The sequence below is a fragment of the Cryptomeria japonica genome, chromosome 5 (genome assembly GCF_030272615.1).
Source record: "Cryptomeria japonica chromosome 5, Sugi_1.0, whole genome shotgun sequence".
Lineage (NCBI taxonomy): Eukaryota > Viridiplantae > Streptophyta > Pinopsida > Cupressales > Cupressaceae > Cryptomeria > Cryptomeria japonica.
Window position 1 is genome coordinate 192998183 of NC_081409.1, and position 16746 is coordinate 193014928.

Genomic DNA, 16746 nt, shown 5'->3' on the forward strand with positions numbered 1-16746 from the left:
AACAAGTCATTTCCAGGAGGGAGAGCATCACTCGAGTGCTTTTCCTCCAACCACAAACTAATAGTCCCCCACACAGCTTCCAACTAGAAGTGGCCCTACCCTTCACGATGGTATAGACAAAGGAATCCATAAAGGAATGCCATCTAAGTTCTAGTGTGGTGTCCTACATAACCCAATCAACCATACAACTATAGATGTACTTCTAACTATGTATGATCATCCTAACTACACTATGCAAACTGGAACATGGTGAACCAATTGGATGCAAGCAAAGACTGTTGCATCACTTTGGCCAAAGTTTTATATTAATGGCACTTATAAAGAAGTGCAGTCAAATGTTCACACACCTCTACTTGACATGGATTACTCCAGTCATACTACAATTATATCTTAGCTAACTCAAAGGCTATTCACAGTATTAATGTGAAACTTCTCGTCATGTATTATCTCATTATATAGACTTTGGGCTACTACAACATGTTTGAACATGTCTTTATGGTAAAATAAGGGTGTTAAGTAAGTCTTATAAGATAGTCTATGAATCTTAACTGGATATAACATATACAACTGATATCACCCCTCACATACTTGTGACTTGGCGAATATCATTGCACTTGCAAAGGTAGAAGACTTACTATTTTAACAAAACTTCTTCACCTATGACTATGGTTTGACCATGGTCTCTAACTATTTTGAATATTAAATTTTAGTTTATGAAGTCAATTTAGACTCTAAATCAAAAGAAGGTTTATAATATATTTTCAATGTCATGATTTGAATCTTTGTTTATGAACAACATACTTGTTCCCATTAAACAATCATGACTTAAGGCTTTTATTTCATTTTATACACTACATACCTGTAAATGATCTTTATGGTATCTATACTACCATATAGGTATATAGATGCATACCCTTGTACCCATATACACATATGATTATATAAAAACATTTAATTTTTTATGTATATAATTACAAGAATAAACTTTCTCATCTCGAGCTTACTGAGTGTATGAAACTCAAACACATTGCAATGGTTCATCATGGAATCCATTTTGTTATATGTCAAATCTAACGATACGAATAAATTGTATATAGAAAGAAATCCTTATATGCTTGTTTTTGTATAATGCTACAATTTCATACATAATCAATTTTATATAGCTTTTGAGTTTTTATGACATTACAGTCATAGTTTCTTAACCAGAATACTGTAGGAGCAACTAAATAATTACATGCATATTTTATAGTTCTGCAAAGTTTTTACAAAGAGTGAAGAGAAGTTTGCATGCAAACAAGAAGTTGTTTCCCTTGCTATTGTTCACATAATACAATATGTAATATCATTTTCATCATAAAAAAAAATGAGATCGTAAATTCTGTAAAACATATGTAAGTATTTGTGTACATTTATCATATATACATAAATACTTAACTAGATTTCACCATACTTCTAGAATGTAAACTCTTGCACAAATAATTTAATAAAGGAAAAACAACATTGATCATGTCTTGTGCCTTCCTCTGATAAGAAACATCTCGCACACTCTTTCCTCTTTACTCTTCCAAACTAAAGACAAATTATGTTCCTTTATTCCAAACATGGCTAACATTCATTTCTCAACAAACCTATATGCCCAACAAGTATTGCAATAATAATAGTGAACCATGGGGACACATCTCCCCCCCCCACCCCAATCCCCATGTCTATGAGATGTGGAGATGGGGACGCAACGTCCCCTATTATCCCACCACCGTTGTCGGTGTGTCATCAAGGACACGGAGATGTCTCAGCATCTCCAAGGAGCCTTGGAGATGTCTTGACTTCTCGAAGACTCTTTGAAGACATCTAGGCATCCCTCGAGGGTCAAGGAGATGCATAGGAGTCTCTTGTTGAACAATGTTGAAAAGAACTTTAAATTTATACAAATATTATTTTAAATGATTTTTTGGGGTTTGTGGGTAACCCTAATTTGATGTGGGCCCCACCCATACCCCCTATGCATTACAAAACCTTCTAAAATTATTGATTTTACTCACATTTGTATTTCTGATATTTTTTACTTGCTAGGTGAAGAGGAGAAAAAACTCAATAAGGAGTGATTGAAGGAGTGAAAAGAGTGAGTGCAAGTGAAAGATGAGTGACAAGGAGCAAGAAGAAGAGGGGGAAGAGGATTCTACAACATTTTGGAAAGATTTTTCAAGCACAAGATAGGTTATTTTTTTATTTATTTTTGTTTCATTTTCTAATTTTCATTTTTTTGTTGTTGTTTTAACTTGGTTTTTCTTTTTTCATTTCAAAATCAGATTTGATGTTGAATCTTGAGGACAAAATGATGAACTATGCATTCATCATTTTGCCCTCAAGATTCAACATCAAATTTTAAAATTTAAATTTTGTTTTCAAATTTGAAATTTGTTGAACTAGGCTGAAACTACATGCTTATTGAATTTATTTTTATTTTTATTTTGTGAAATGCAGTGTCACTATCAAAGTGAGCTCTCATGACATTTTGATATTTTTATTTAAGTCTTATTTTGATATCATACTAGTAATTTTAATGCTATTGTTACTCATTGTAATGATTTAATCATCTTTATGATATTCATATTTTTGATATAACATAAACCTCCAATTTGACAATTTCATTTGTCAAATTTTATTTAGCATTCAAGAAATCTTCGTATTTAGTATTTGCAATTTTTCTATTTTATAATTTTACTATTTTTTCATAGTTTCATTTGAAATGTAATTATTATACATCTTTTCACAACTAGTTTTTCAAGTACTATATGTATATCAGCACCACCATCTCACCACTCGCCCACCATCATCCCCACATCATCCCCAAACTTAGGCCCTTTGTCCCCCCATTCCCAAAACCTATCCCCGCATCTCGTCGTCCTCAATGGTTGTGAAACACTAAATAATAATAATTGTCTCTTTCCCTCACACTATTAGCCAAGAGAAATTGACAGCTCCTCACTCAAGTTAAGAAAATAGAGACTGTAAACATTCCCTAAATTATGGCCAAACCAAAAATGGCTACAAGATACTAAAACTCTTTACTCAGCTCCGCAAAACATAGAGATTGTTGGAGTAATTTTAGGATAATTATCTAATTATTTATTAATTAGGTCCTTTAATTTCTTTTTCACTTAAGATAAACTTAGGTGCTTTATTTTATCTAGGTGTTGTGCTTTTTTAGTTTGAGTTCACTTAGTTACACTTCTAGTTAGCTTTGTCATCTTAGTCACATTTAGTACTCTTTTATTTTTCATTACATCTCTTGCTTTTGAGGAGGGGTTTTTTCCCATGTGTTTTTTCTCCTTTTCTCCATTTAGAGAGACCTCATTGGTGTGAGTTGCATTGTTTTGCAATGGTTTGTACATGAGTACCTAATTAGGCCTTAGCTATCAGGACTCATTCATGCATGCATTTTGCATTCATATTAGCTCTTTAGCTTATCCCTGAGTTAATCTTAAGCGGGGTTGTTGGAGTAATTTTAGGACATGGGATGACCCTTTGGTGAAATGGTGGGGCTTCTTGTCTATAGTGCCTAACACCTAGGTTCAAACCCCACAGGTTCTTCTCTACCGTGTTAAAAATGGAGAACCCTTACCTTGGGGAGAACCTTGGAGAAATAGTGGGGCTTCTTGCCTGTAGTGCTTACATTCTTGGTTCAAACCATTAATTTAAAGATTGTTGCCATTAGGGGGATGACCCTTTGGTTAAATGGTGAGGCTTCTTGCCTGTAGTGCCTAAAACCTAGGTTCAAACCCCCATGGGTTCATCTCTACTGTGTTAAAAATGGAGTACCCTTTACCCTGGGGAGAACCTTGGAGAAATAGTGGGGCTTCTTGCCTGTAGTGCTTACATCCTTGGTTCAAACCATTAATTTTGGGAGATGACCCTTTAGTAAAATGGTGGGGCTTCTTGCCTATAGTGCCTACAACCTAGGTTCAAACCCCCATTGGTTCGTCTCTACCATGTTAAAATGGAGTACCCTTACTCTGGGGAGAACCTTGGAGAAATATTGGGGCTTCTTGCCTGTAGTGCTTACATCCTTGGTTCAAACCATTAATTTTGGGGGATTACCCTTTGGTGAAATGGTGGGGCTTCTTGCCTGTAGTGCCTACAACCTAGGTTCAAACCCCCACGGGTTCATGTCTATCGTGTTAAAAATGGAGTACCCTTATCCTAGGGAGAAGCTTGGAGAAATACTGGGGCTTCTTGCATGTAGTGCTTACATCCTTGGTTCAAACCATTAATTTTAATCCAACAATTATGGAGGGTGAAAAAAAGTAGAATAAGCCGAAAGAAAGCAAGCAGGTCAGGGATGCGAAGGAAGCAACAAAGTCCTGCAAGGAACTAGATTTGAATGCAAAGGAAGAACTTCTCCAAGTAATCAACATCATAGAAGAGGTTGGGGATGACATCGAATCACTCAAGGATCTAGTGATTATTTGCAGATTTATTGGCCCTAGATCGGATCGGAAGAAGATCACCGAATGGATTGAAAATACATGGCATACCCCCTAAATAACCAAATTTCTGCCAAAAGGATTCTTTATTGTGGTTTTCGTGACGGAAGAAGAGCGCCAAAAAATTCTTGAAGGGGGCCTCTGGACAATGGAAACTAAACCTCTGTACATACAAAAATGGTACCGAAATTTTAACCCTCTCAAAACCGAACCTTATGATAAGCCGATTTGGATTCGATTATACAATTTTCCGATGGAATACTGGATGGAGGAAGCCCTAGAAAATATTGGGAGATCACTTGGTACCTTGATCGAAATAGATGCAGATATCGCTACGAGAGATTCATATTTGTATGCAAGAGTGAAACTAGCAGTGGTTAGGCGAATTCCCCCAAAAGTTAAATTGCGACTCCAAGGATGAGATTGGGTTCAATCGATTGAAATCAAAGAAGATAAGCATTTTTGCCTAAATTGTGGCAGGAGGAATCATGATACGGACAATTGCCATATCCCCAAAAAAGAAAAAAATATCTGGAAGGCCAAGCAAAAGCCTGTTGTGGTATCCACTATGGAGCCATTGTGTTTAGGTTGGACTGAAAAACCTAATGAGTATCTGGCCTCATCTCCAAACATAGATACGCAAACTAATCACACGAATTCCAATCTGGTGGAGCACAATGAGGAAAATATAGACAAGGAAATTAAGCCCTCAATTGAATCAGACTCGGATGTTGAGTGGATGTCCAAAGATGAAATGGATAAGGATTTATTGGGAATCACCGATATCAGGAATATCAACCAATCTATGGTTAACTCTATGACTGAGGACAAAAGAGGTAAGGGTAGAAAATATAACAAGAAAAAAAGGGAAGAAGAAGCGGTCAAAAAAGGGCTTCTCAGTGTGACATAATTTTTTAATAGGAAAAGTACCAAGGGAGTGAGCTACTCCCTTGGGAAGAAATGAGGATCACCACATGGAATGTCAGGGGCCTAGTGACCCCTGACAAACACCAGATATTGAAATGACATTTGGCCAAACTATCAAGTGACATTGTTATGTTACAGGAGACTAAATGTAGCTCAAACGATGGTGATAGTTTGTTTGGTTACTGCAGAGGTTGGTCTGACATCTTTCAATTGGTAGATGGAAGAGTCGGTGGTTTGGGAATTCTATGGAAATCTTCCTTGGTGGATATTGTCAAGGTCTCTGGAGGAAAGAATTGGCAAGCCTGCCAGGTGAAGTGTAGACTCAGCCAGATGGATATGGAACTTTGGAATATATATGGCCCCACGAACTACCAGGAGAAATCGGTGTTTTGGGATGATATTACCCAATTGGTGTCTGCTAGTGGGAACAAAAAATATATAATTGGGGGAGACTTCAATGCGATTCTTGATCTCTCAAAAAAGAGGGGAAGATCGAAGAAAGTCACCAATGATATTCTAAACTTCAGGTAGTTTGTGCAAAAGGTAGGAGTTATAGACTGCAAGCCATCAGTTGATTGGTTCACTTGGAATAATAAACGACCTGGATTGGCCAGTACTGTTGAACGATTGGATAGATTTCTGATTGGGTCTTATTGCCCAGAGGCAAATATGATGACTTCTGTCAAAACTCTACCATATTGCATCTTTGATAATTTTTCGGTCCAATTGGAAATTGGTTCGAAGATACAGGGTGGCAGCAACTATTCAAATTTTAGAATATGTGGTGGAGGGATGAAACCATTTTAGACCATTTAGAAATATGGTGGAAACAATGCAACTACATCAAAGGTACACCTAGTTTTTGTTTTGTTAAAAAGGTGGCCTATATCAAGAGTTAGCTCAAAATATGGAATAAAGAATTCTTTAAGAATATCTTCTCTGAGAAAGAAAGAATTGAAGATGAGCTGGAAGTTATAAATACGAAAGTTTTGGTCGAAGGAATGGATCAGGTAGACTACAGGCGTGAAAAATAATTGATGGCTAGGCTTTCAGAGACTTTATCCAAAGACGAGATTTATTGGAAAGATAAAGCCATAGAACAATGGATTAAGGAGGGTGATAGGAATACTAAGTTCTTCCATGCATCAGTCAAAGCCAGAAGAGCTCAAAATCAAATCAATGAAATTCTCTTAGAAGATGGAACTTGTCATAAGGACAGAGATAGTATCGGTTAGGGAGCAGAGGCCTACTTCAAGAAAATTCTAAACTCCGATGGTTGTTGGGAGGAGGCGTGTGTTTTCAAGTTGGACGCAATCCCTAAGTTGGAAACTGACATGTATAGGAGCTGAGAAAATACAACACCACATGAGCCCAAATGATCTCTACAAGCTAAAAAACCTGTTACAAGGAGAGGCAAGGAAGCAAATCACAGAAGGAACAAAAACACAGGAAAAATATGCTCCAAAAGAGAGAGCTCAATAATCTCCAAAATGTATTGTCAATAATAATCCTTCTTCATCATACAATGAAAAGAAATAACTTAACCTTTAATAGGTCAAGAAACCCTAAAAAGGGAAAACCTAGGTTTGCACATAATAATTAATAAAAGAATTAATTATTATGCACCTAAAGTTAGCTTAAGTGTAAAAGAGATAAAGAGAACTTAAATAATTAAACAAATATTGTTTAATTAATCAAGTGAATACCCGAATACTCTAACACCCCCCCTTAAGTTAGACTTAGGGAGAAGCTAAAACCTAGAACAACTACTGAAAGCAATAAAGATGGGTCCCGGTAACAAGGCCTGATCAGGTACCCAAATACAATGAAATCTCTATGAACTGGAGAAATAGAGAAAACCACGTGGGAACAAAACTCTACTCCAGAAAGAGATGGAGAAGAACACCACTGAAGCATGAAGAACCTACAAAATCTATCGAAGAATAACCGCTGATCTGAAGAACCTCCACTGAAATAGCACATGACCAGGTAGAGAAGACTGTAATCTACAGGAGTGCCCTCAAATGACACTACTCGAATCAGATGGCAAACAAGGCAAACACTAAACTCGAAGATACAGATGGCATGAGAAACCAAAGCCTGAAGAGCTTATCAATTGAACCACAGAAGCATTAGAACCAACAGGACAAACCTCCCCATAATACAGAAGTGGGAGAGGGACAAGAACACTGAAAAGAACAACCAAGAAGAACTGCATGATGAAGAATCAGGAACATCAAAGGTGCTAAGAAAAGTACAAGGTGTCATGGAAGGAACACTCACTTGACACACATCATGAGCTGAATGTCGTGGAAGGAACACTCACTGGACAAAGGAAGATGGCAAACAACAGGCAAACATCAACCCCCTCGTGGCACTTTATCAATAGTGCATTTACAACAAGACACACGATGTGCAAGATCCCAAGTAAACAATGCATGATGGCACTTTATCTCAGTGTGTTTGTATAAATACAAGCTACGATGATAAGAAGATTGGAAATAGAAACAAGAACCAAAATAGAGACATCCTATCCAGAGAAGAGATCCTAGGACCTGAAACAACCAAGATATCCACCAGAGTGCTGAAAAGCAAAAAATTGAATAAAATATGCATGGAGCAGAATCTGAAAAGAAAACTCATATGGCTAGAAAGTACACAACACACGCTTTCCAAAACTATAAACTTTTCAAAAAATGGAGTTCAGATGCTCATGTTATGGCTCCCAGAGTGCAAAAACAAGACCTCACTTTGACTGAAAAAAACCTAGTCAAACAGCAAAATTGGAAAAATTACCAACAACATGAGGTTCGGCTCGAAACCAGCTTTTCGACTCCTATTCATTTTCGAAAAAATGACTCCGTATACCCAAGATAGGGCCAAAAAACCAAACCCCCCCGAAAGAGGCAAAAAAGGTAGTTTGGTGGCTGGGCGGTGGAGGTGGCCAGGGAGCAGCACTTTGGTGGTGGGAAGGTGGCACTCCGGTGGTAACCGGGTGGTTCTCTAGTGGCTGGTGGTTTCCCGGTGGCAGGGTGACGAGCGGCGGTTGCAGGGCCGGGCGGTGGCTGGAGCGGCGGGGCTGTCGGGGAGCTGCTGGGCTGCGCTGGCCGGGGGAGCTGTTGGGCGGCATGGGCCAGGGAACTGCTGAGTCATTGGGGAGCTGCTGGGAGGCACAGGCCAGGGTGGCGCTACAAGCACCAGAGGCCAAGGAGCAGCTGGGCCGCCAGGGAGAGCTGGGCGACACAAGTTGGGGAGTTGTTGAGCTGCCAGGAGCTGCTGGGAGGCATAGACCGGGGTGGCACTGTAGGAAGTGGAGGTCGGGGAGCTGCTGGGAGGCACAGGTCGGGGTGGCGCTGCAGGTAGTGGAGGTCGGGGAGCAACTGGGTCGGTGAGGAGAGCTGGGCGGCGCGGGCTGGGAGGCAGCGGCGAGCGGAGGGTCGGGGTGTTGAGGCCGGCAGGGAGCCGGAGGTCGGCGCCAGCGAGGGCTGAAAGGTAAGGCCGGGCGGTGGCGCGAGGCCCGAGGCCTGGAAAAATCTACGGCAGACCTGCAGGGTGTCAGGGAGCCCATGGTACCCTGTGTACCGTGGGAAGCCCCCCAAAAAACAATTTTTTTTTTTGTAAAAAAAACAATCCCCTTTTAGGTTTTTTTTTAAAAAATTTTTTTACAAAAAAACTCAAATTTCGGCCTGCATGCCATAAAAAGGCTTTTTTTAAAAAAAATTTCTCGAACTACGTGCAAGGGCCGTACGACCTAGATCTGAGAAAAAATACTCCCAGAGGCTCAGGAACCAAAATAGGTCAAATTTTATATGACCATAGGGGTTATCAGGCCTTCTGAGCATGATGGTGAGGTCTGTTTAGGCCCAAAGTGCTTAGAAAAAATCCTATACCTAGGTGCATATAAAAACTTTCTGAAGCCCCAGATCTACTTCCAATGCAAAAATTCTCAAAACAAGAACAGGTAGCTGCAGATCTGAAGCTTTGATACCATATAGGAGTTGAGAAAATACAACACCATAGGAGCCCAAATGATCTCTGCAAGCTGAAAAACCTATTACAAGGAGAAGTAAGGAAGCAAATCACAAAAGGAACAAAAACACAGGAAAAATAAGCTCCAAAAGAGAGAGCTCAATAATCTCCAAAATGTATTGTCAATAATAATCCTTCTTCATCATACAATGAAAAGAAAGAACTTAACCTTTAATAGGTCAAGAAACCCTAAAAAGGGAAAACCTAGGTTTGCACATAATAATTAATAAAAGAATTAATTATTATGCAACTAAAGTTAGCTTAAGTGTAAAAGAGATAAAGGGAACTTAAATAATTAAACAAATATTATTTAATTAATCAAGTAAATACCCGAATACTCTAACAACATGGACAACTGAATATTACTATAACCTTTTACCGAAACTGAAATCTGGTGTGCCGTGTTTGGTCTCCACCCAGACAAAGCCCCGAGTCCGAATGGCATGCCTGCAAGTTTTTACCAGAATTGTTGGGAGTTCGTGAAATCCAATCTACTGGAAGTGGTGGAACAGGTTAGACTGAAAGGAAGATTTGTCAGAGAGATAAACAATACTATGTTGGTGGTCATCCCTAAGAAAGCCAATCCCTCCTCTTTGATGTTTTTCGTCCAATAGCTCTTTGCAACACTGTATACAAGATTATCACTAAGGTATTTGCCAACAGACTAAAAAAAGTTTTACCAAACCTCATCTCCAAGGAACAAAATGAATTCATTCCAGGGTAGGAGATCATTGATAGTATCATCCTCACTACTAAAACCATACACTCAATTGTCATGGAAAGACAAAAATCTATGGCCATCAATATCGATATTTCGAAAGCTTACAACAAGCTGAGGTGGAAATTCTTGCTGGAAGTGATGAGGAAATTTTGGTTTCCTCAAGACTGGATCAAAATTATCAAGGTTTGCATAGGTTCCTCTCAATACTCGGTGGCAATCAATGGCTCTCTTTCTGGCTTTTTTGAAATAAAAAATGGTATAAGACAGGGTGATCTGATCTCCCCATTCTTATTTGTGATTATGGCGGAGGTGCTTAGTCGATACATATCTAAACTACAAGAGAAAGCAATGCGAAAAGGGGTCAGTGTTCACCATGATCTGGAGTCGATCAAACACTCACAATTCGTAGACGATACTAGCCTCTTTGGCGAAGAAACTATATGGGAGGTGAGGGTCATCAAAGATTCTTTGGAAATGTATGCCAATGTTGCTGGACAACAAATAAATGACAAGAAATCTGAGATTTTCTTCTTTAACACCAAAAAGGATATACAAGTAAAAATCTCGAGGCTGCTTGGTTGGCTTGTTGGTTCCCTACCGAAAAAATACCTAGGTGTACCGTTGTTCTCTGGTTCTGCCAAGACTGCATTGTGGGAAGATCTAATCTCCAAATATAGGCAAAGGGTTGACGCTTGGAAGCATAAATGGCCATCTCTTTCGGGGAGAATACAATTGATTAAAGTTGTGTTGTCTACCATGCCTATTTATGCAATGTTTGTGTTAAAATTATCTTCCAAAGCTATACAGGCTTTGGAAAGCTTTCTTAAAAAATTCCTTTGGGAGGGAGCTAAACAGATCAAGATAATTCCACTCATCAGTTGGGATGTAGCTTGTAGTTTGAAAGAGGAGGGTGGTGTTGGGCTCAGAGGGTTAGAACATCATATTCTTGCATTGGGTACGAAATTGATCTGGAAAATATATCGATGTCTCGAGAAACTATGATGCTCAATCATGCGCAAGAAGTACCTAGACAATGATGATCCCAATAGGATACTTACGTCCATTGGAGGGCATAGAGGATCTGTTGTTTGGAGGTTAATAAAGGAGTGCAGGTTTCTGATTATCGATCATCTCTCTTGGAAGATTAGAGACGAGAAGAAAGCTAGATTTTGGGATGACTCTTGGGATGGACATGCAAGCTTGAGTAAGATTTTTGAAGGCCAGAACTGGATAAATGAGGCTACAAATAAATATGGGGTTCATGTAGCGAACTATGTCAAGGAATCTTCTCCGGGAAGTGAACTATATGAATGGATTCCCATTCAAGTCGTTGGTTTGGAGCTAAGTGATCGACAAACTCTTAATGAATTACTAAAAGGTAGGAGGATTGTAACCAGGAATATGGATGATGAAATCATATGGTGTGTTGCACAATCTAGCGAATATTCTATCAAACTTGGATACCAGGTACAAAGACTGATCCAAGAAAAGAGTGATTGGCCCACGATCCTATGTTGAGATAATTTGGTAGCCCCTAGGGCCGAAGCCTTTTTATGGATGTCCTTTCATGAAATAATCCTCACTGGGGAACATTTGAAGCTTTATGGTATTTATGGTCCAAGTATATGTGTCCTATGCAAAAAAATGAGGAAACAATCAACCATTTATTGCTTGACTGCCCTTTTACTAGACATTGTTGGGATTGGTTATACCAAAGTTTGGGCTGGGTTTATGCTTCAAAAATTAATCTAGATTAGAAGCTGGCCAATTTTGAACCGGAAGTCATTATGGGGTTCACTGTGGATAATATCTCCATCAATACGGATATGGCAGATCTAGAAAGAGAGAAATAGTAGAATCTTCGAAGGAAGAGAAACCACTATGGAAAAATTCATTGAGAAAATTAAAACAAGCATCAATGAAATAGCTAACACAAAATCTTATTGCAGGAGGATTGAATATATTCTATATTGGGACAAAAAGATTCAGTTGAAGTGGGGTACTCTGATTCCCCCAAATATCAACGTAGTGTCCAAATGTGTCAAACGTGCAAGTACTAGATGAGAACCCCCTATGGCTGGGTGGATTAAACTCAATTTCGATGGGGCTGCTAAAGGAAACCCATGGATCGTGGGATATGGTTGTATTGTTAGGAAAGATACTGGAGACATTATGGGCAGTGTATCGGGAAACATGGACATTGCTTCCAATAATGAAGAGAAAGCGATGGCTATGGCCAGAGGTCTTAGATTTTGTGTTGATAATGGATTTGCATTAGTGGAAGTAGAAGGGGATTCACAAATTATAATCAATGCCATCAAGAACAATTTGACACCTAATTGGAAGCTTCGTCGCTACTTGACAGATATTATAGCACACCTTAACCGATTTTAAAATTATAGAATTTCCCATGCTTTCCTTGAGGCAAAAAAAGCAACCGATTATTTAGCTAATGTTGGTGTTTCAATGGAAAAAGGTACTGAGAAAATCTTGACTGATGATTGGCAGAATGAGCTAAAGCAGATTGCAAAGGACGATTTTGCTAGATCTGTCTGCAAAGTCAAGTCAGGGATCAGATAAGAACGCAGGAATGGTACTTGGGCCATCATGGAGTCTTTCTGAACAATGGGTAATTTGACAGCCCAGGGTACAAACATAACCAATGCAGATCCTGAGCTCTCTAAAGTTGTGCATTGGAAGACGGAGTATGTGGGGCATCCAAGGGATCTTTGATTTAGCTAGAGGTAGGCCATGCTTTCGTGGAAGAACAAACTGGATACTTTTGTTTTATCATGTGTTATGGCAAAGTTCCTATGGTTATCCGTTCGGTTACAAATGGTATGATCCACGACTTGACATGTTCCCAATATAGTAAATATTTGAGAATCATGCTTTCTCGGGTGAAGCTAGTTTGGAAGTCGAGCCTGTTCTGGCCTCTAGACTTCTCTAGAAAGATCGCAACTCTATATAAGGAATGGCTCAAGAATGTAGTTTTAAGCCTGGAAGTGTTGATCTGGTTCGATGATGCATCATTTTGGTCTCAATTGCTTGTGTAGAGAGGAATCGATCCAGGCTCAATGTTGTTGGTTATTTCAATCAAATGATATGGTTTGGAATATTGTTTGGTGGGTGGCTAATGGTATCTTGGGTGGTGATCGACATTGGTGTGATGGGTTTGTGTATGAGGCCATTATCTGCCCTATGATTGATATATTTGACTCAAAGGAAGTGAGCATACAGTAGATCGATGGCTTTGTCCGCCCGTCTGATGGACAAGCCTTAGCAAATGCCATGTTGGATTTAGATTCTGATTGTTGGGTAAGCACCCTCGACATCTACTTCAACTATACCAACTACATCCCCTCTGAATCAGAGGAGTCAGATAGTGAAGATGAGGAAACTGCCCAAAAAAGGGTAGCATGACAAAGGAGAAAGAACTTCATTTAGGAGGCATGGGAAGTGTTTAGGGTGGGGGTCAGGAATGGGAACCTGGATCCCTTCCACAGACTGCTCAATTCTAATGATAACTAGCTCTTAGCATCTGTCATTGTCAAAATAATGGAGATTGGAGAGAACATGGTTATGATACTCCAACACATTGGAAATTAGGCATCTTGTATAAGGCACTGCCTTAATGTCTGTTTTAGCATAGTTTGCTTAGTTTTAAAATTATGAATTCTAGAAGTATGAGAAATGTACGAGAGTTATCCCCCTTGGATAACACTTATCTATAAAAAAATAAAATTTAGGACAATTATCTAATTATTTATTAATTAGGTCCTTTAATTGCTTTTTCACTTAAGCTAAACTTAGGTACTTTATATAATCTAGGCGTTATGATTTTTTAGTTTGAGTTCACTTAGAGGTACTTCTAGTTATCTTTTATAGCTTGTAGTTGAGTTTAATTTAGCTCCTACTTTCCACTTCTTTATTTATTCTAATTTAGGATTAAGGAAACTCTTGCTTCCTATAAAGCAAGTTATTCATTCATTGTAATTGTACCTCCAATATTGTACCTTCAATATTGAATCTTCAATTCTTTTGTGGCAATAATACAAAAATCTATAGTTGTTATAGAGCATACAATCCTTGCTTGAACTCTTTTGTGTGATAGGTGTTTTGCTTGCAAATGATTCTTGGCTCTTATGATTGATCATCAACTTCTCCAGAGACCAATACTCTCCATCCAAAAATGATAAAAGACACTCTTCTCCAAGATGAAATAAGAATCAATTTTCATAAAAAAATTCCAACTATCCATTTTCCCCCATTCGTGAAGATAATAAAAAATCTCCTCATTGTGCCAAGAAGAAAATGGTTCAAAAAAGGATAAAATTTGAACTTACTTTCACAACTTGGAAAATAATCATTCTTTCTATCAAATGTAATATAAAATGGTTCAAAAAAAAAATGATAATGTCCAACTTCACTCACGACATCATAATATAGACTATTTTTATCATACCCATAAGTAAATATTATTTTAAAAATACAATGATGACTTTATCCAATGTAAAAAATAAAATGGTTGAAAGAGATATTACTTCTCAAACTAATAAGAAAATCCATATATGGTTAGCTATCCTCATGGTTTTATGACATCATGAATACTTATCCACTCTTTCAAAATAAGCAACAATATATTTTGTGTCTTCCCATTATACTTTCCAATATTTACTAACATGGTGGCTTAATTATGACACCAAAAGAATACATTTCCAGTATAACTATGCCCAAGAATATAGCTATGATAATCCACATATAAAAGGTTAATTAGTTGGCAAATTAAGCTACGATTGTACTCAAATAGATTTTCCTTGAAGACATGAGAATAAATTAAGCTTGACATTAATGTCACATGAGAAGAATATGTTCACATTAAATTAAAAAATACAAAATGCTTGTATAGTCTAATGTATATGTATATGTATATCCCATTATACTTGCCAATATTTCCTAACATGGTGGCTTAATTATGACACCAAAAGAATGCATTTCCAATATAACTATGCCCAAGAATATAGCTATTATAAGCCACACATAGAAGGTTAATTAATCGGCAAATTAAGCTACGACTGTACTCAAATAGATTTTCCTTCAAGACATGAGAATAAATTAAGCTTGACAGTGCGCCACATGAGAATAATATGTTGTATATGTATATGTATATCTATATGTATGTATGTATGTATGTATGTATGTGTACATATATACACACATGTGTGTGTACATATATATGTATATATGCATGTACATATGTGTGTATATACATATGTACATATACATGTGCATATTTACATATATGTATACATATTTACATATACATATATGTGTGCATATACATGTATGTATATATGTACATATATGTACACATATGTATGTATGTATGTATGCATGTATACGTATGTACATATGTATGTATGTATGTATGTTTATATGGTAAATATTAAACTCATTTGTAAACCCTAAACAACCCAGCCACTAGTCTAGATCTATAAAACCTATCCAACAAACAATCAATAGAGAACTCAATCATGAAATGCAAACAAAATAAATAACAATAATACCTCACATCCATAATTTTCTTGACTCCATTGTTCTCCTATCCTCCAAGATCTTGTGAAAACAATGTTTCTCTCTCAGCTATATAACACTAGCACACGAGGTCATGAAAGGAATGGAGTGTGGTTCTTGATGATGCAAGAAAAATGATGATGATGAATGTATACACCTAAAAATGGTCTGAAGATAATTAATTAAATAAGCAATTATTTAATTAATCCCCCTTCCTAATTTAATTAAATTCATTAGGCAATTTGATTAAATTCTCCCTTTCATCTACTTATTAATAAATCTAAGGATTTCTATGATCCCGGGCAAGGCCGGAGGTTTTCTTGCCTCCACTCTTTCCTACCGGCGCCCGCACGAGTGGAGTATTGTACTGTAAAATTTATAATAATTAATAAAATTCTTGGCCTCAGCCTCTTATCGATCAAAAAAAATAAAAATCTAAGGATTTATTCATTAAGTTCATTCCATAGTCCCCTTTATTAATTAATTCAAATTAATTAATCCTCCCCCCCCATTTCAATCAATTCTTCTAATCCCCTGATTAATTAAAACAAATCACTTTATGAGTTGTTGAGAATTAATTAGTCTTTTCCTATTATTTGAATTTTTAAATTCAAATTACCCACATGCCTCCTAACTTCTGACCATCTAACCCATTCCACCTAACCCGAGGTTTAACTAACCCTATCCTATCTTGCACATTCTAACCTCCTTATCCTAACCTCCTATGATGTGGATATTTTCTTCTTGAGACACATGGCACTTTGGCCACATGTCTCCTCTCTTGGACACTTGTCACCACAAAGATGACAAGTGTCTCTTCCTCCAACCTCTTCTCCAACCTCCTCCAATTTCACCCTTTATATCTTCAGACTCAATCTTGACCGTTGATTCCTGCCACCTCACTCCTAGTCTTGGAAATCCTATAAATATCCCTCATTTTGGAGCACAAAGGATCCCATCTCATTATCAATTTAGGCATTGTTACTATAGGCATATCATTTGAGCATTATT

General features: G+C 37.7%; 1 protein-coding gene across 1 annotated transcript; it reads left to right on the forward strand.

The window, feature by feature from the left end:
* The first annotated feature begins 10461 nt into the window (after positions 1-10461).
* On the forward strand, positions 10462-11163 carry LOC131055615 (uncharacterized). Its single transcript, XM_057990099.2, has one exon. The coding sequence runs from the start codon at positions 10462-10464 to the stop codon at positions 11161-11163; it is 702 nt and encodes a 233-aa protein (XP_057846082.2).
* The last annotated feature ends 5583 nt before the right edge of the window (positions 11164-16746 follow it).